The sequence below is a fragment of the Vipera ursinii genome, assembly GCF_947247035.1.
Source record: "Vipera ursinii genome assembly, chromosome: 1".
Taxonomy (NCBI): Eukaryota; Metazoa; Chordata; class Lepidosauria; order Squamata; family Viperidae; genus Vipera; species Vipera ursinii.
The window spans coordinates 77,927,449-77,947,703 of record NC_139512.1 but is presented as its reverse complement, the minus strand read 5'-3'; the positions used below and the strand labels follow the sequence as shown (position 1 = coordinate 77,947,703).

At 38.0% G+C, this 20,255-nt stretch overlaps 1 protein-coding gene across 1 annotated transcript in view; it reads left to right on the top strand.

Moving 5' to 3' along the window:
• CD82 (CD82 molecule) overlaps window positions 1-20,255 on the top strand; it is a 76,179-nt gene that overhangs the window by 36,835 nt on the left and 19,089 nt on the right. The window contains exon 3 of the mRNA XM_083371107.1: window positions 18,423-18,495. Within this exon, the coding sequence (XP_083227233.1) occupies window positions 18,423-18,495 (73 nt within the window). The remainder of the gene's footprint in view (window positions 1-18,422; window positions 18,496-20,255) is intronic.

Here is a 20,255-nt window from a genome sequence, read left to right as displayed (position 1 = left end):
CTGATGAATTATGGCTCTGCAGCCAGTACCAATATGGGCTGGTATGAAAAGTTTGGAGAAACCTTGATATATTATTATCTGTTCACAAGAATGTGAAGTCATAGCTGCCACTTCTTTAGCTGGTGTTGACCTTCAAAAACACTGAGTTCTTCTCAAGAACCTAGGATGTCATAATACGGACATCGGCATAATACACGTGCAATCCAAGCAGAGTGGCTGTTTGCAATTGACAGATAAAATTTTTGTCAAGGTGCAGATTTTCTAAGGGCCATCAGGATTTTTTTAGTATGGCACCTAACCACCATGACCGGTTTATGCCATAATCTTTCAATATTCAAATCTTGATAGTGTGATCTTCTCTAATTCTTTCTCTTCTATTCTACTATTCCTTGGTATTGCCACATTATTTACCCATCGATTCATCTTTTTTAAACAGTTATATCTTGTGAGCCAAGATTATCAGTCTGTATTTGGAAATCCTACAATATTTTAACCTCCTTGTTTTCTATTACTTTTTTTCAACTCTGTGTTCAGTTTTTCATTGCTGGTGCCCATGATAATTTTTACAGATATTCCAGGGAATAATTTTGGTGACTGTGTTATGTGGTTTTTATAATCAATTTATGTGTATTATTATCATATACCTGCTGCAGAAGACTAGTAGTCAAATATTACCTATGTTGTTGATTTCTAACTTAATATTTCTGCATGATTTTAGCTAATTAAAGGTTGAGTATATTCTGAAGAAGATTTTGTAACCCTTGTTCTCTCTCCTGGCTGTTGATAAGAACAAAATCTTTTAAATGATAATAATGAAATGAAGATGCTTTCAGGCCTATTTGGAACCCCCCAGGTATGGGAAAAATTGTTAGAGGAAGCTATTTTATTTAGTTTAGTTTAGTTTAGTTTTATTGGATTTTTATACCGCCCTTCTCCCGAAGGACTCAGGGCGGTGAACAGGGCATATAATAAAAATACAAAAGTACAAAAGTTAAAAAAGAATTAAATTAATGCCCAAAATAAAACAATAAGAATATACAAATAATTAAAACCCTAAATTGACTCCCCATCAGGCCAGGCCAGCTTGTTCGAATAAGTGGGTCTTTAACCCGCGCTGCACATTTTATTTCTATCTTTACTTTTTATTTTTATTTATTTCATCAAGACTCGGGTGAATTATTTTATCTAGATTATAGAAGGACTGCTCTTTTGCATTTGTCTAATAATAAAATACGGTGAATCACAAAGTAGAAATAAAAATGAGATGTGAAATGTATATTATTTCTGATTTGTTGTCAGATTTGCATAACAGCTAGTTTCAGACCTATATTTTACTAGTTGTTAGGACTACTAAGATATTTTCACTTTTTAAAATCATGGTACGCCATATTAGAAAACACCAACATCAAAATATTTTTATTGAGATGAAATGCATTCCTTATATTTTAGAATGAAGTGGTTTCCCTGCTTGTTTCCTTTCATCTTTTCAGTCACATCCAACTTTCAGAGACTTTATAGATTATTCTTTCCAATATTTTACAACTTTTAATATTTCTTGGTTTAAAGCAGTATTTTGCTTGATGGAACCTCTCAAGGATGTTATTTGCTGTTCTTGTTTTGTAGTTTCTTCAACTGTTCCTAGTATAATCGACTTTTCTAAGGAATTCAAATATATGACATGATCAAAATAAGTCCGTCTTAGCTTGGTAATCTTAGCTTCCACCTGAAAGCAGGACAAGAAGCAACGGATGGAAACTAGTCAAGGAGAGAAGCAACCTAGAACTAAGGAGAAACTTCCTGACAGTTAGAACAATTAACCAGTGGAACAACCTGCCTCCAGAAGCTGTGAATGCTCCAACACTGGAATTTTTTAAGAAAAGACTGGACAGCCATTTGCCTGAAATGGTATAAGGTTTCCTGCCTGAGCAGGGGGTTGGACTAGATGACCTCCAAGGTCCCTTCCAACTTTATTATTATTATTATTATTATTATTATTATTATTATTATTATTATTATTATTATATTTCTGGTTCAGTGTGATCTTATTCATCATTTTTGCTGTCAAAGGGATATAGATATTCATCTCCAAACCCATAATTTGAGGGAGTCTTTTTTTCCCCAATTTACTTTTCTTATTATCCAAACTCTGTTTTGCAACTGTACGTAGTTATAGGAAAAAAGATAGCATTCATTATTCTGCATTTGGTATCAAAACATCGCTTTTTGAAATCATTCCCATGATAGTCATTGCAGTGGTCCCATTATTTAACTTTGAGGTCTTTGTTTATTCAGTTTTGGATCTGAGGAAAATGAAGTCCTGGACTGATTAATTTTCTTACTGACTTTTATCTTCCAGTTACCATCACTGCTAAATTGTTTTTGATGTTCAAAAGCAATCTAGTCTTTTTAATTTCTCCTTTCACTTTTATATCTTATTCAGTTTTACAGTATAGCAATGTCATCTGCATATCTTTGATGCTTTTATTTCAATTTTCAGTTCATCTAAATTAAGGTTTCTCAAAACTGCCTCAGTATATACATTTAATAGAAATAACGATAGAATACAGTAGTAGTAGTGAATCAATACAGTAGTAGTAGTGAATCAGCAGTAGTAGTAAATACAGTAGTAGTAGTGAATCAGTAGTAGTAGTGAATCAGTAGTAGTAGTGAATCACTACAGTGGTAGTAGTGAATGCCCAGTCCTTTTAGGGTTTTCCATAATTTTTCATATTCAGTACAATGAAAAGTTTTATTGTAGTTAATGGATAAATATACTTTTGAAATTTACATGCATGTTCTGTAAAATCTAATTTTATTTTATTTATTTTGGGGGGGCCCTCTTCTAGTTTTATGTTAAGCTTCTCCATTTAGTTGTTTTGCTTCATCTCTATTGCCTGTAATTTTAGATTTCTTTTTGTCTCAACAATTTGACTAGTTTCCTCTGCTCATCATTTATTTCCTTGTTTTCAGTTGTTTTTCATGTTTATATGCAACATGTTTCTGAACTGGTATATTGAGCTGGTTTATTGATGTTTTTCATTTCTTCCTTTCTCCTATCTAGTTGTTCTTCCATAGAATTAAGCAAATTGATATTATTCCTTAAATTCAGCTGCATATAAACTTTTGTTAATATCATATTTCCTGGGTGTTCAAATTTGAATCTGAACCAGACTTTGGCTACAAATAGTTTTGGTCCAAGCCACAGTCTGCAGCAAGTAAAGAAATATGTTTTTTCCCCACTTTTGGCTGTATAATATGTAATTGGTTTGGTTGTAGTATAGTCCTTTTTAAGATGCCATGTATTCAAGTGACATTCATCAATTTTGGTATTGAACTCTTCCATAATGAATACTATATATGTTTTGGCACTCGATGTAGCACTTCATGAATGTCTGCACAGAACTGTTTTATTTCTGCTTCAAATGTATCTGTTGTTCCTGCATAAATTTTGGAAATTGTGACATTTGGCTGTATATCGTGGACAAAACAACCTGTGACCCATTGGGTCATCCTTTTAGAAATATTTCCTTATTTAAACAGATAAACAAAGTGATTGCTGTTGTTTTGGTTTTAAAATTAAAGAAAATGAAACCATCATTTTATTAAAGAAAAAAGATCTATAGCAAGCATCTATATAGATGCTTCTTGTTTAATAAAGGATGCTTTTGATGACAACAATTGTGATTGATCTGCCACATACAGCTGACTATGCTGGAATGCTGGTTTCTCCAAATAAATAATTCTCCATGGTTTGTTCTCGCTCTTTATATATAGTGACAGCAAAGCATGACTGTATTGAGAACTGTGTCCAGTGAAGAGGAACATCTTCACCTTCTGATGAATTGAGTGTAATTCTTGGAATCATGACAGTGTCACTTTTGAATGCATCCAGGTTTATCTTTGCTACAATGATATTATTGTAGAGTTCTTCCACAATCATCCATATTCCATTTCAAACTCTTGGAAGAATTCCCTATTAAAGTTTGCTATTAAAATGACAGGATATTCTATCTTCCATACTGTGGAAAGTGAGTAGTGTTAGCTCCTTCACTGAGAGCATTAAAGGAACAATATTCGTTCATCATTCTGGGGAAGCAATTAGTGCACATGGATGATGTTTATAATCATTTCATTAAGAGAAACCATGGAAGAGTTTTCTGAGAACAATTCTACAGGATTGCCAAAAGTGGTAAATGAAATTTATACATTCTTTCATACTTTTTGCTGGCAGAACCATATTTTCAGATAATTCTGTTTTAACTATTAAGATTTTTCTGAATTTTGTCTTTTCCAACATCCAGTGAGAATATCTTCGTTTTCCCTCATTCTATCACGTTTTCCTTCAATTGAAACTTGACAAAACATCACTATAAGTATGATTTTTAATGCTTGAATTCTCCATATCGGGACCATTTCTTCTTGCTACAACTGGTAAAGGCTGATGAAAACCACAGCAGCAAATGGTTAACATTCTCCCAGAGTCCTTTTTCTTGTTGCATATATTGTGAAGAGAATGGTATGGCTTCAAAGCTCTCCCTCTTAACCATGGAACTCTCATCCTAGGCAAGAAGCCTGACATGTCGAAACAAATTTACAGTATTGGAGTTTTCTTCTCCCAATCCTCCTTCATTCCCATCTCCTATTACTCTAAATGTAGAATTTTGGAATATTCGTATTTGTTGTTATTGTTAGTTGCAAAGTCGTGTCCGACCCATCCAACCCGATGGACAATGTTCCTCCAGGCCTTCCTGTCCTCTACCATCTTCTGGAGTCCATTTAAGCTCACGCCTACTGCTTCAGTGACTACATACATCCACCTCATTTTCTGTCAGCCCCTTCTTCTATTGCCCTCAATCTTTCCCAGCATTAGGCTCTTCTCCAGTGGCCAAAGTATTTGAGTTTCAACTTCAGGATCTGGCCTTCTAAAGAGCAGTCAGGGTTGATCTCTAGGACTGACCTGTTTGATCACCTTGCAATCCAAGGGACTCGCAGGAGTCTTCTCCAGCACCATAGTTCAAAGACCTCAATTTTTTGGCGCTCAGACTTTCTAATGGTCCACCTTTCACAGCCATACATTGCAACTGGGAAGACCATAGCCTTGACTATACGCACTTTTGTTGACAGGGTGATATCTCTGCTTTTTAGTGTGCTGTCTAGATTTGCCATTTTCCTACCCAGGAGCAACTGTCTTTTAATTCTTGGCTACAGTCCCCATCTGCAGTGATCTTGGAGCCCAGGAAAATAAAATCTGTCACTACCCCATCTATTTGCCAGGAATTGAGCGGGCTGGATGCCATGATCTTGGTTTTCTTAATGTTAAGTTTCAACCCAACTTTTGCACTTCTTCTTCACCCGCAACAAGAGGCTCTTTAGTTTTTCTTCACTTTCTGCCATTAGAGTGGTATCATCTGCATATCTTAGGTTGTTGATATTTCTTCCGGCAATCTTAATTCCAACTTTTGATTCATCTAGTCCTGCCTTTCTCATGATGTGCTCTGCATATAGGTTAAATAGGCAGGGTGACAGTATACAGCCTTCCTAGACTCCTTTCCCAATTTTGAACCAATCAGTGGTTCCGTGTCCAGTTGTCACTGTTGCTTCTTGACCCGTATATAGGTTTCTCAAGAGACAAATAATATGGTCTGGTACTCCCATCTTTTTAATAACTTGCCACAGTTTGTTGTGATCCACACAATCAAAGGAGAGCATTCTCTGTGGGCACGCCTGCCCTCTGGAACCACCTTCCTGTTGAGCTCCAGATGGCTCCCGACCTTCGCTCTTTTCACCGTGACCTGAAAACTTGGCTATTTGAACTTGCCGGCCTGGACTGAGAAACTGGGGATTTAGATTTTAAATTTTAAATTTTAAATTTTAGAACGTGTTTTATTGTTTAGGGCTACTTGGTTTAATTTATTTTAATTTTTGTATATTATGTGTTGTATATAGTGTTTTAATTGCCCTGTACACCGCCCTGAGTCCTTCAGGAGAGGGGCGGTATATAAATCCAAATAATAAATAAATCCAAATAATAAATAAAGGCTTTAGCATAGTCAATGAAGCAAAAGTAGATTTTTTCTGGAACTCCCTAGCTTTCTCCATGATCCAGCGTATGTTGGCAATTTGATCTCTAGTTCCTCTGCCTCTTCGAAATCCTGCCTGTACTTCTGGTAGTTCTCGATCCACATACTGCTGGAGTATCACTTGTAGGATTTTAAGCATAAGTTTACTAGCATGTGAAATGAGTGCAATGGTGCGATAGTTTGAACATTCTTTGGCACTGCCTTTCTTTGGAATTGGAATGTAAACTGATCTTTTCCAATCCTGTGGACACTGTTGAGTTTTCCAAATTTGCTGGCAAATTGAGTGTAGCACTTTTATTGCATCATCTTTTAAGATTTTGAATAGCTCAGCTGGAATACTGTCACCTCCACTAGCTTTGTTGTTGCTCAGTTTTCTAAGGCCCACTTCACTTCACATTCTAGGATGTCTGGCTCAAGATCAGTGACCACCTCATCGTGGTTATCAGGGATGTTAAGCTCATTCTTGTATAGATCTTCTGTGTAATTTTGCCACCTTTTCTTAATCTCTTCTGCCTCTGTTAGGTCCCTGCCATTTTGGTCCTTTATCATGCCCATTTTTGCATGAAACATTCCCTTCATCTCTCCAATTTTCTTGAAGAGATCTCTGGTCCTCCCTATCCTATTGTTTTCTTCTGTTTCTTTGCACTGTTCATTTAAGAAGGCATTCTTATCTCTTCTAGCTATTCTCTGGAATATTGCATTCAATTGGGCATATCTTTCTTTTTCTCCCTTGCCTTTTGCTTCCCTCCTTTCCTCAGCTATTTGCAAAGCTTCCTCAGACAGCTATTTTGCTTTCTTGCATTTCTTTTTCTTTGGGACGGTTTTAGTTGCTAACTCTTGTACAGTGTTGTGAACCTCTGTCCATAGTTCTTCAGGCACTCTGTCTATCAGATCTAATTCCTTAAATCTATTTGTCACCTCTACTGTATATTCAACAGGGATATGATTTAATTCATACCTGAGTGACCTAGTGCTTTTCCCTACTTTCTTCAGTTTAAGCCTTTAAGCAACGAGAAGCTCATGGTCTGAGCCACAGTCAGCTCCTGGTCTTGTTTTTACTGACTGTATAGAGCTTCTCCATCTTTGGCTGCAGAGCATATGGTCAATCTGATTTCTGTGTTGACCGTCTGGTAATGTCCATGTGTACAGCCGCCTCTTGGGTTGTTGGAAAAGAGTGTTTGCTATGACCATCGTATTCTTTTGACAAAATTCTATCAGCCTGTGCCCTGCTTCATTTTGTACTCCAAGGCCAAACTTGCCTGTTATTCCAGTTATCTTTTGGCTTCCTACTTTAGCATTCCAATCCCCCATGATGATAAGGACATCATTTTTTGGTGTTAGTTCTATAAGGTGCTGTAGGGCTTCATAGAACTGGTCAATTTCATCCTCTTCAGCACCGGTGGTTGGGGCATAGACTTGGACTACTGTGATATTGAATGGTTTGCCTTGGTTTTGAACTGAGATCATTTTGTCATTTTGGGGATTGTATCCCAGTATTGCTTTTCCTACTCTTTTATTGACTATGAAGGCTACTCCATTTCTTCTGAGGGATTCTTGCCTGCAGTAGTATACCTGATGGTCATCTGAATTAAATTCACCCATTCCTATCCATTTTAGTTTGCTGATTCCTAAGATGTCGATGTTCAGTCTTGTCATCTCTTGTTTGACCACGTCCAGCTTGCCTTGATTCATGGATCTTACATTCCAGGTTCCTATGGAGAAAAAATCTTTACAGCATCGGACTTTCCTTTCACCACCAGATACATCCACAGCTGAGCATCCTTTTGGCTTTGGCCCAGTTGCTTCATTCTTTCTGGCGCTACTAGTACTAGCCCTCGCCTCTTCCCCAGTAGCATATTGGACACCTTCTGACCTGAGGGGCGCATCTTCCAGCGTCATATTGTTTTGCCTTTTGGTACTGTCCTTAGGGTTTTCATGGCAAAGATACATTATTCTGTTGCACAGCTGCATTATCTTGAAAGAATATTGATTCTTTTTTGGAAGGTGCACTTGAAGATGAACAATGGCTTGTTCCCTCTTGTGAATTCCAAATGCAAATATTAATGCAACAGCTTCAGAGGGCCCATTATATCTGCCTATCAAGTACTGTGTGATTTTGTCTTCCCTGTTCAGTGCAAAAATTGCCTGATCTTTCCCCGTGTGGTATACTTGATGACACATTTGATGGATATGACAGATGAGCATATTTTTACATCGAGATGAAAACGGATATGTTCAATAGTTTTACTTTATAGTATGACCCATTGAGAAGGGTAATTGAAGTCTGTCATCCTACTTGATGTCCTTCAAATCCTCCCATTTCTGAAGACTGCTGTAGACAGGATATGAATTATCACCACACCTTATATGCTCATTGAATGCTTTGGGGGTACCTCACTGCATGTACTGTGTTTTCAACATGCTGGGTTTCTCCTACAATATGGACCATGGATCATAATGCTGGATAGAAAAAAGAGAATAAGGATAAATGTTTGCTAGAAGTTCCCAATATATTTGTTAGAGTGAGAGTAGCAAGGTTTAATCTGGCAAGATTCTGTCTATAGTGTAAGCAAACAAAAAACTGAACTCTGGCGGAATTGTTCTATGTCAGGGGTGTGACCTACTATTGGGCTGTAATCTGTTTGGAACTGGCCTGCATGAGCAGCTTGGTTCTCCTTTCTCCCCCCCCCCAAAAAAAAACAGGCCGCCAAGCCACAATGATGTTCTACATCATTCTTGGGCTTAGCCTGACATATGTGATGAGTCAAATTCCCTGCTTCTAGGTGAGGGAGTGAGGGATTGCAAGATTGCCTGGAAAAATTGTCTTGGAATGTTGAAAACAGGTATCATGTGACTGCTGCAGCCGCAGCCCAGTGGCACAGCAGCCAGTAGCACTGAAGCAGCCACAACTTTTCTAAATTTCATTTGCACGAGAGTCATGGATCCTAGGTTTTGAACACATTCTGTAATTTAGCCCATTTGAGGTACCTTGTTTCAAAACATGTTGCCCTATCTTGCACTGTTTGCCCAGGTAAAGGTCATAAGGAGCCTTGGTGGAGCAGTGGGCTAATGCCTCCTTAAGTATCACCAGCTGCCTGAAAATAAGTGCAGGTTCGCATCCCACCAGGCTCAAGGTTGACTCAGCCTTCCATCCTTCCGAGGTAGGTAAAATGAGGACCCAGATTGTTGGGGGCAATTAAGCTGACTTTGTAATAATGCCGCTTGGTGTGTGTGTGTGTGAAAGCCCTAATAAGCAGGCATATACATAGAATGAAGGCTACTGCTAAGCTTGTAAGCCGCCCTGAGTCTTCGGAGAAGGGCGGGATATAAATGGATTTAAAATAAACAAAATAAAAATAAATAATGAAAACTTTAGTAGTATATAGATTCAAAGAGTCATGGATCTACCTTTTGCTGCTCAGAATTGTTCGATTCATTTGACAGTTTTCTTTTTCATTGCCAGTTCCACTCCATTCCTTCTGATGCTGTCATTTCCATAATATCATATTGTAAACTTATCTAATTGAACATAGATATTTTTAGACATTGGTGTTATGAATACCAAAATGTTCCATGTCATTTCTTTCTTGCTAATTCCTACACTTCATGTTTCACATATTCCATGTTCTAGCCCTGATAGTTTTTCCCCCAGCATGATTTCTTTTGCCATAGGCTTTATCCACCATGACACCCAAGCAGAGGTACCTTCTCTGCATTGTTATTCTTTAGCTTACCTGTACATGCTTACTTTGTTCTGGTCTTATTCTTGATTATGTAAATCACATGTGTCAAACTCGCAACATCATGTGACATTTTGCAATGTATCGTGACTCTTTTGGGGTGGGCGTGGGTTCGGTAGGATGAAACCGGCCCGCGGAGCAGCAGTTTGACACTCCTGATGTCGATTAATGGGGGGATGGAAGTAAGTGTCCTTATACCATAAATCTCTACCAGTCTATTCATAGGCCTAGTCATTATCTATTGAAATTCAGCCAGAAAATGTGCTAACATTTCTAGACAGTATAAAACCTTTCTCCATATAATCCCACATGAAATAAGAGCTACCCCACAGTTTTAACAGTCTCTTGGATTTTTCCCACACTTTAAGTAGTACCTGATCTTAACCTCTTTTTTTCAAATGTATGGATGTCCTTTCATCTTTTTTTTCCTTTGTGTCAGTCATTATTTAAGGGGTCTAATTGTTTGACTGCACCTGTCATCTACCCTCATTATCTGTTTTCCCACCAGCAGCATAAATGTTAATACAACAGCATGGCAAGTGCTGTATTTGAGTTATTAAACAACCTTTTGATCTCATTTCTGCAGTATGACTTGCTAAGCTTTTGTTTCTTGCTTTTCCTTAGGTGTTGTTGAATGTAGTCCGGTATGTTTTTAATTTTATACATAACAAAATTCAAGCAAATAAACTCATTTATTAAGAATGCACATTTTCTAACAAGGTTTTTTGTATATCATATTCAAAGGTCTCTAAAAATTAGTATTTCAATAGTATCATTCAGTGTTGGCCAGTATATTCAACTGTTAATTTCTGGGAAGTCGAGAATAACAGTATAATTGTCATAAGTTGCCTTTAAGACATTATTTTGAAGTGCTATGTTTGTGTATTAATTGTATTTAGCATGACTAGTGAGCCATATGTTGCATTTCAAAATAATATGCGATGAAATGTTTGATAGTAGGATCAAAACTCTTGGCAGAATGACCTATTTTCCAATATCTATCTCTTAGTAAAGAAAATGTCAGTTGCCTTTTATGGACATTCTGATTCCTCTTTCTCTTGCAGTGTCTGTCTATTTTTCTAGGTGAAGATTTCTCAAGTTTGGCAACATCTAGATGTTTTGATTTTAACTCCCAGAGTTCTGAGCAATGGTGATGCCAACTGGGAAATTCTAGTCTGGACTTGCCAAGCTTGGGAAATACTACTCTCAGTCAATGTAGTTTCAGATACTTCAAAGTATCTGAAACTTCAAAGGGCAGTAAAAATTCTATATGCCCAGAAATGGAAAGAAGCCTTAACTCCTACAATGGAAGAATGGATCAAAAAGACTATGGGACTGGTAAGGATTTCAAAGTTGACTGCACTAATTAGGGATAAGAATGAAAATAATTGCATGGCTACCTGGAAACCGCTTCTGGGCTTTCTGCATGAAAGAGGGGGGAGAAAATGAAATTCTAACTTTGGGTTTTGACAATTAAGTGGGCTACTTGCTATATAAATGGCTAGTAGATGTTATTTGGTATAAATAAATAGTTGATACTTTATCACGCATCTTACTGCATCAGAAAAAGAATTTTTTTGTTTCATTTCTCCCCCCCTTCCTTCACTCTGTCTCCTCTTCCTTTCCCCTTTTTTTTCCATTGTCTTTATTTCTATTTTATATTTTAAAAAAAGCTTTTAATAAAAATACATTCAAAAAAGGAAAGCTTCAAAGAAGGATTATTACTTAAAATGGATCTTAATGGTAGCTTAACTTATTACAAGAAACAGCTAAAAATAACATAAAATGGTAGAAATAATATTTTTAAAAAATTATATGACACCCCCCCCCCAATTTGCAGTGATGAATAGAGGGACATAGCAAAATGAAAAATAAAGTGAGATTCAAATGCCATTTAGAGCTGGTGCACCTTCATTGGAGAAGATGTTTGTAGTATTTAGATTTCACTTGAAGAATTGCTTTGAGTTTTGAGCCTTTTCATCCATTTAATTGTACATCCCTTTTACAGGCTTGGTCCTGCCCCACAACTCTACTAAATCACTAGCTAAAACGAGACGTTTGCTTTCTCAAGTTGTGGATAGCCTCTCTGTCTGCCACTTTCTAACTCTGTCCTATGTAGATTCTGCCTACAAGAAAACTTGCCCAGATAGTGCATCTGGCACACATCTGGAACTACTTTTCAATTTGCTTTCTGTACTATTTCCCCCTCCCCTCCTTTTGCTGTATGCTTTGTTGTTTTCAACTTCTGAGCAATCAGGATTCCATTTAAGGCTGTCAAGGACCAAAGGTCATTTATACATGGTTTTAGCATACAAAGGAAGACACTCTTTAAAGAGAAACTGTTACAAGGGGATAGGACTGAAGTTGTGTCAATAGGCGGTATAAAATTCATTGGATACCCATTTGAACTTGTCCTCAGACTAATGGACGACACAGTTAATTCCTGTATATAGCAAGCCTGGGTTCAGACACTCTTTAACAGAGTGTCCATTGTCTTTATGTTTGCTTTCAAAGAAGCATAATGCTTAGTTTGGAGAGTGTGTGTAATTACTGAGTCTTTTTTGTTATAGCTCCAGTCTGAGCTTCTCAGGATATGAATACCATTCTTGTATCTTAAAAGTCTTCTAGTGCTATTGGAATCTGTAATACTATAGTAGTAAGCTCTGGTTATGGAAGATATAGGAATTAAAGCAAATCTGCAGGCAAAAACTATATGATTACTGGATATTCTGGATATTAGGTAAGGGGCCACTTGGGTAATGTTAGGTCAAGGAGTAGCCTCCTTGAATAACCTGGGATTAAAAAGTGTGATGCAAAAGGAAATAAGAGAGTAAAATAATCTTTCGTCAAGTCATCTCTGTGTCACAAAAAAACATGCTTATTTCTCCCTAGTTCATCATTATCCACAGGCAGGGAAATGACATACACAGTATTTAAGATATATACCTTAAATTAAATGTTACTGTAGGAAATAGGACATGAAGATTGGGACGACCCACACATTCCCTTGCAGGGTGTGAGGGACAAAACCAGTAAGTTATTTTCAGCACCCTATTTTCAGAACCAGAAGAGCAGGTAATTCGTGTTTACTTGATGCTTTAAAATGCTTTCTATGTTGAGGCTTCAGGTGGCACATAATACCAGTCTCTGTGGCAACTTTTTCATGGCAAACAACCAGTGGTGAAAGGCACTTCAAGGAACTTAAACTGAATGTTGCAGGAGTAGAAGCTGTCTACTATCTACAGTGGTCTGCAGAAGAGCATTGTCTTCTGATAATCCCCCCTCATGGCTGGATCACCACAGCGCTTCAGTGAACTAGATATTTTCAGTCTTTCCTGCCCAGCTATATCCCTTCCCTCTGGCTTTAGGTAGTGAAGCCAAGTACATTCTCGGAGCTCTGTCGTGATGGTTCTGAACTGACAGGAGGTGGATCAAAGCTGTGTGGATGAATAACTTCAGAGCTGAGCAGCAAAATATTTTCCCACAGCACGAACAGAAAGAAGTGGGAAGTCTCTTGAGGGCTGGCTGAAGAAGGAAACGAATAGCAGAGAGGAAGAAGCTGAAGGAGAATAGAGAAATGGATATATATTTTTCCACCGAGACTTTTCTATACTGGTTAGACTACAGGAAGCAGCTGGTTTCTGGAGTCCTTCTCTTTGGCTCCTAGCATGGCCCTACTGTGTGCCTCAGGATTTGGAAATCTGGGCTTTCATCCCATTTTAAGGCATTCAACCCTAGGGGAATTTGAAACAGAATCTTGTGGGTAATGATGAACTAGACAAAGATAGACTTTTATGTGATGTGATACCTTACTTAATAGGACAATGTTGTATTCTCTCAGTAGTTAGATTTTATTGAGTTCACAGGCAAAGTGTGCATAGGATTTATTTTTTCACCCTATGATGTTCAAGGTGTCTTTGTGAACTAATCTTTATCACGGCTGGTACAAACCATTTGGGACAATAGCCCTATCTTGGGATTTGTAATGCTTACGGTATGGCACCTCCTAATAAATTATACATATAACTGCTGCCCATTGGGGGAGGCTTTAACAGGAAATAAGGCAAATGTACTAGATCATCACTAGTGAGTTTTAGTGTTGATTTTCTGGAAGCCACACCTTGTCTACTGGTCATTGTGATGCAGCTAAGCTATGATTCTTTGCTCAGCCCTTTCTTTTTGAGTTGATGTGTCCTCAAGGGCTACCCAAGACATAGTTATAATAAAAACTTGTTTTACATAATCTGGTATAATGAATATTATCTATCCCTAGTTCTGGAGGTACGTGGTTTTTAAGTCACTAGTTGTTGTTGTTAGTTGCGAAGTCGTGTCTGACCCATCGCAATCCCATGGAAAACGTTCCTCCAGGCCTTCCTGTCCTCTACCATCTTCTGGAGTCCATTTAAGTTCATGCCTACTGCTTCAGTGACTCCATCCAGCAACCTCATTCTCTATCATCCCTTTCTTCTCTTGCCCTCAATCTTTCCCAGCATTAGGCTCTTCTCCAGTGAGTCCTTCCTTCTCATTAGGTGGCCAAAGTATTTGAGTTTCAAAAGTCACTAGTAATTACATTTATAAAAAGCCTCTTGACCATTTAGCTTCTCAACTGAAGGCTGCAGGGCTGGCTAGCAGTTTCAGCTGCACACATGAAGCATTCTGCACACGTTCCAAAGTACAGTTTATATTATCTGGAGTGCATATGGGCACAAGGAACAGACTCTGGAGGACTTGCCAGAATGTTATTTATGAATGTGTAACTTATTTCATTCAACAATACTGCAAGTGGTGTACAAACACAATCTTGGCAACCAAAGCAATAACAGCATCCAAGTCATTTCAGAACCACGGGTGGAAAGATCTCAGTCTCTGCATTTTAAAATGTTGTTGGCACACTGCAACATTAAAAGAAGATTGCTGTTCATATTTCATATAGTGTTTATAGGATAACTATATCTGGGCTGCAAAAATTCTTACAGTCAGTAGATCTGACAAAAAAAATAAAGAAAACTCTCTTTTTGCTGTCATGTAATAGTCATCCAGATTTTTGCAATCTAGTTCATAAGCTTTTCCTGAACACGATATTGTGTTTCATTAAAGGAACAATACTTCTCATAATTAGTCTGCTCATTGCAAAATTAAAGCTGTTCTATTTCTCTCAATTCATTACGAGTAGCTGTGGGGGGGGGGGGTTTAGGTTTTTTTTTTTTAAGTCATGAATTTGTCCCACTACATCAGACATGTCAAACACAAGGCCTAGGGGCCCGATCCGGCCCACAAAGTTTCATGTGGCCCGCGAAGCCATCCTGGAAACAGTGAGGGAACGGCCCCCACTGCCTTGGCCCTGGCCCAGAGACCCTCCTTCCGCCAGAGACCCTCAGATCTGTCCCACTCCTGCCCAGGCCCCCATAGGCACCCTTGATGCGAACGATGTAGAGCTGGCCATGCCCACCCAGTAGGCCATACGCACTCTAGCCACGCCCACCCAGTAGGCCACGCCCACCCTGGCAATACCCACCTGGCCCCTTAAGGGCAACCACAATGCTAATGCGGCCCTCAATGAAATTGAGTTTGACACCCCTGCACTACGTATATCATTATAAGCATGTTTGCAGATTTAATGCTGGTACAGCTTTTCTTATGCTACATTTTTTTTTGCTTATAAGAAATTCGTTGTTGTTTCCAGAAAGGAAACATTCCCACCAGCTGTAAACAAAATATAATCCTATAATGCTATAATTTAACTAGTTACTTATTTTCCTTTTTGTAAAATACATTAGTCATGTATTTTTCTCAAATCCTGAATAATTGCCATGACATGGGCAAAATTGTATGCTAAAGGCACAAGTGACAACATAGTCAGAGATACCTCAAATTTTGCATTAACATTCTTTATGGGGGGAAAAATGGGGTGGGTGGACAGTAAGAGGGCTAGGAGAGGTAAATAGAAAAACTGGATGGACCAAAATAGAAAAGCTTTTAACAGGACTATTACAACATTGTGCTGACGATCCAATTTATTCAGGTAATCCTCAACTTACGACCGCAACTGAGCCCAGAATTTATGTTGCCAAGTGAGAAATTTGTTTAAGTGAGTTTTGTCCCATTTCTTGCCTGCAATTGTTAAATTAGTAACATGGTTGTTAAGTGAGTCTGGCTTCCCCATTGACTTTGCTTGTCAGAAGGTCGCAAAAAGATGGCCACATGACCCTGGGGGACACTGCAACCTTCATAAATATGAAGCAGTTGTCAAATCACATGACCATGGGGAGGCTGCAATGGTCATAAGTGTAAAAAAAACGGTCATAAGTTACTTAATTGTCAGTGCTGTTGTAACTTCAAATGGTCATTAAATGAACTGTTGTAAGTTAAGGACTACCTGTACTGCCAAATATAAGTTGCTGCAGGAGGAGGATGACATTGTGCATTTGGTTTTGTTTCTTTTGCGTGGCAACAATCAGCCCTCTAGGAATGTAATGCAGCAGGGGTTCTCCCTTGTGCCTAAAACAATTAACTTAGTTATTGCTCCAGGATTGTACCTCAAATGACCATAGCAGTACCATGTCTTTTCCAACAGTGAAAAATTCCTCATTTGGAATTTTACAGTTCCCAGAGCGGGGTCTCCTAGTCATGGGAATAAGGAAGGAGATCAAGATTTGGGAATCCAGGTTGGAGGGAGTAAAAAGGATCAGGGTACGCTTTTCTCTTGGTTTCTGTTGAGATGGATCTTTTCTGATGTCTCATGGAATGCAACAGCACTCTTGTGCCATTAGTTTTTGTCAAGCCTATTAAAGACAAGATATGTCTTATTTTTCTTTACTATTCCTTCTAAGAATCCATTTTCAAAATCCCGATGCTCCTATTTAATCATGAAATAAACCCTGCGATACAATTGAACAGTTGTCAGTTTTGATATTATTCATCCCTTACACAGAGGAGGCATAATACAAAGAGATTCTGACTTTTATCGTCTGGTGAAAGAATTGGGACTCCTCCCATCTTGAGGTCTCTCTTGTCTTGCAGCCGAACTCTGTTTTGACATGGAAGTCTATAGAATTGCACAGATTTATTTATCCATCCCCCATCCTGAGCAAAGATGGATTATAGCAGCATAATAATTGCTGCCCTGTTCTCAACTGTGTTGATGGAACTTCTGAGGTTGGGTGGAGATTGCCAGCTGGTAGCCATTTACAGGATACTGCTGCACTGCAGTGTGTTTGCAATCTGCTTGCCAAGACATGGCACTGTGCCGTGGGATTTACTGCTGGTATGACTGTTGTATGATTTGTAGCCTCGTTGAATTTAGTTGGTAGGCAAATATTTAGTGTATGTATCCTTTGTAAGCGACTGCAGAGCTGCTTCCTGTTTCTATACAATTATACATGGAGGGCCTTATTTAGTCCTCCTTTAGCTGTTTCCTTGTATTCTTATCATTCATACAAAGGCTGTAACCCTATTGTGTACTTTATTATAAGCATAGTAATTGGTCTGAGATTTAATGACATACTAGAAAGGATGGCCTGATAAACTTATTTAACAGGCATGCATTTGAGAACCTGTGGAGTGTGGTTACGCCCATGCACAAAGCTGTCATCTAATTCTTCTGTCTTAAAAGTAGAGGGGCATAGCAAATTATAAACTTGAATCTCTGTGGAGATTCTCAGTCATCCAGGACATGGTTGTCCCAAAAGTGCTTCTTCAAGAGGCAACTGGACTTCCTTGTTTTTCTTTGAAAAAGTTTCGCTTCTCATCCAAGAAGCTTCTTCAGCTCTGACTGGATGGTGGGGAATAGAAGGATTTATATTCCTTGCAGACAGCTGGTCATTAGCATTCCTTTAAACTTGAATCTGGTTCTCACTGAACATATCAGTTTGTACCTGTGTGACCTTGTATGCTGTTAACAGGGAAGCTTCACTGGCTAGAAAGACTGAATGGAATGGTAACTCACAGAAATATTCTACCTTTGTTGAATTGCACATCATAAATAGGGATTTTCCTGAGTGCCCGGAGACATTTGTATGACTCTGGAAGTGAGGAAGAGAGAAGAACTGTGATGTGAAAATAGAAAAATGGCAGGGAGCAATTGTTTCTTTTCCCAATTTTTAATTTTATGTTAAAAAGAATGCTTGGCCTGATCTGGTGAGAAAATTGGAAGGGTTCTGGCAAAGTTGTAAGTTTGACTGGTTGATTAAGTGCCAAGTCAGTGATGATTCCTATTTTTAATTATGTCTCTGCATCACAGTTCTGCTATGCAAGACATGACTGAGTTCAATATATTTGTCACATGTATTGGAAAGGCCAAATAGATTTTTTTTCCCCTCCTGACAAAACAGCACATTTTCATAGTCACCATCTGTCTTTTACTACTGGAAATGCTTCACCCTGACCTTTCATGGAAATAATTTTGATAAAGGCATGAAACCAAAAAAGCTATGACTTTTTGTACTTTGTAACCTTATTTCCATTTTTTTCCATGGTTCAAATTTTAGGTTTTGTTTCTGTGAGCTGTTTTGGAGACTCTTCTCATTAAAACTGTTATACGAATTCATGAAACAAAATTTAAGATTAGTATGATCTTTTTAAGTAACTGATTTTTCTTTTGCAGATCTTGGGTGCTGTCATCCTAGGTTTTGGAATATGGATTTTGGTTGACAAAACAAGCTTCATTTCAGTTCTACGTAAGACAATGTTTAAGTTTCCTATTGATTCATGTATATTTTTCTTGCTTTTTAAAGTAAATTCTAAAAGTAAGTACTGCTCATCTAAAGAGCAGTCCATCTTTAGATCTTAGTCCAAAGCAGGGATGGCTTCCTGCTAGATTTAGAAAAGCTTTCTCAAGCTAATCAGCTTTTTTGTGTGAGGCCACATCAGGTCAGACAAAGGGCATTATCTCATGAGAATTTTCACCCTTTTTAGCAGAAATGTGAGGGTAGTTTTGAGAAGCTGGCAGTTTTCATAATAATTTTAAAAGAAGCTGTTTTCCTGTTAACTCTATGTGCTATTTCTGCTTTCTATATTTGCATAGCTAACTATTCTTAGCTGGGTCACTTCTGCAGTGTAATCTATAAGGAAGAATTAGCCAGAAACTAAAGTTGAATTAAGCTGTGTCCCTTTCCCCTCTCGCTTTAATACTCGTATACGTTTTTAAAAAGTTAAAAAAAAGAGTTGGAATATGATCTGGTTTTCTCTGATCAAAGTAATGCAGTTACTGCTACTGTGTTCTTGGAGCCTTTAATATGTGAGCACTCTTTTTTTCTTTTTAAAAAAGTTTTCTTCTTCTATCTTGTAATCAGACTGTACATGCAGTGTTTCCTGTTTCCTTCCCAGAGATTTCCAGATGGACTCCTTTTTTTGCAACTCTCTTGTTTCTTCCTCCCCATTTTTTCCCCCTGGTAAACTTAACAGAGAGTTTGGGAAGGAACTTGACACAGCAGGGCATTCCATTTTGTTGCCAAAAAGACCTCCCTCTTGTGTTAGTCTGGAATTTTTCCCAGAAAAAAAAGTAGGGGAAAATGGTACAAGAGGGAATAGAAATTAGTAGCCGTATGCCAGCAAAGTCTGGGAAATTTTTCTCGACAAACCAAGAAGTACTACAGATCAAGAGCCTAGCTGAGGCACTGCTTTTCTGCAAGGGTGGTCTTGAAGTTTCTGCTTAGGCTGCTCTGTTGAAAAGGCAGCAACATTTGGTGGGACAAACTTTTCAAAGTGTGTAGAATTTCCAACTGGGTACTGTTCTAAAGCTGAAGATCTTAAAAACAGAACATTACTGAATATTTCACGTGTGTTTTAAGTCAAAGGTGCATTATGTAGTAGTACTCCTACCACATTTTGAACTGGATATTATATCAACCCCAACCAGCATGGCCAATATTTGGGTTAAGGTTTTAATTTTTAATTATTTTGGGGTTATTTAATTTAATTTAATTTTAACCTGTATATATATTGTATTGTTTTAATTTGCCCTGTAAACTGCCCTGAGTCCCTCGGGGAAAAAGGCGGTATATAAATATAAATATAAATATAAATATAAATATAAGAATGATTGATTGATTGATTCAATAAGAATTTATCACTATGTAAGATCTGGAAAAGATATGCAACTTCCAACCATGGCTAATAATCCTTTCCTGCTTTATTAAAGTCTAAGAAGCACTAACCAGCATTCCCAAGTCAGCAAACCTACCAATTGGGGCCTATGTTTTCACTTCCTGGAAAACAAAAATGCATTTTCATCCTCTTCCCATTTTTTGGGTCAAATCCTTCCCTCTCTCTGGGCCATATTTTTAAAATACAGCTTTGTGTTCATCTCCTCACTATCACATGACCAATAAGTGAGCGCTCAGTTCCCAACACAATATGTCCATGTAACAGGATTTAATTGTTTGTTGTCCAGTGTTTTGATTTCTTGGCTACAGAAATTAAAGTAGAGTGCTTTATC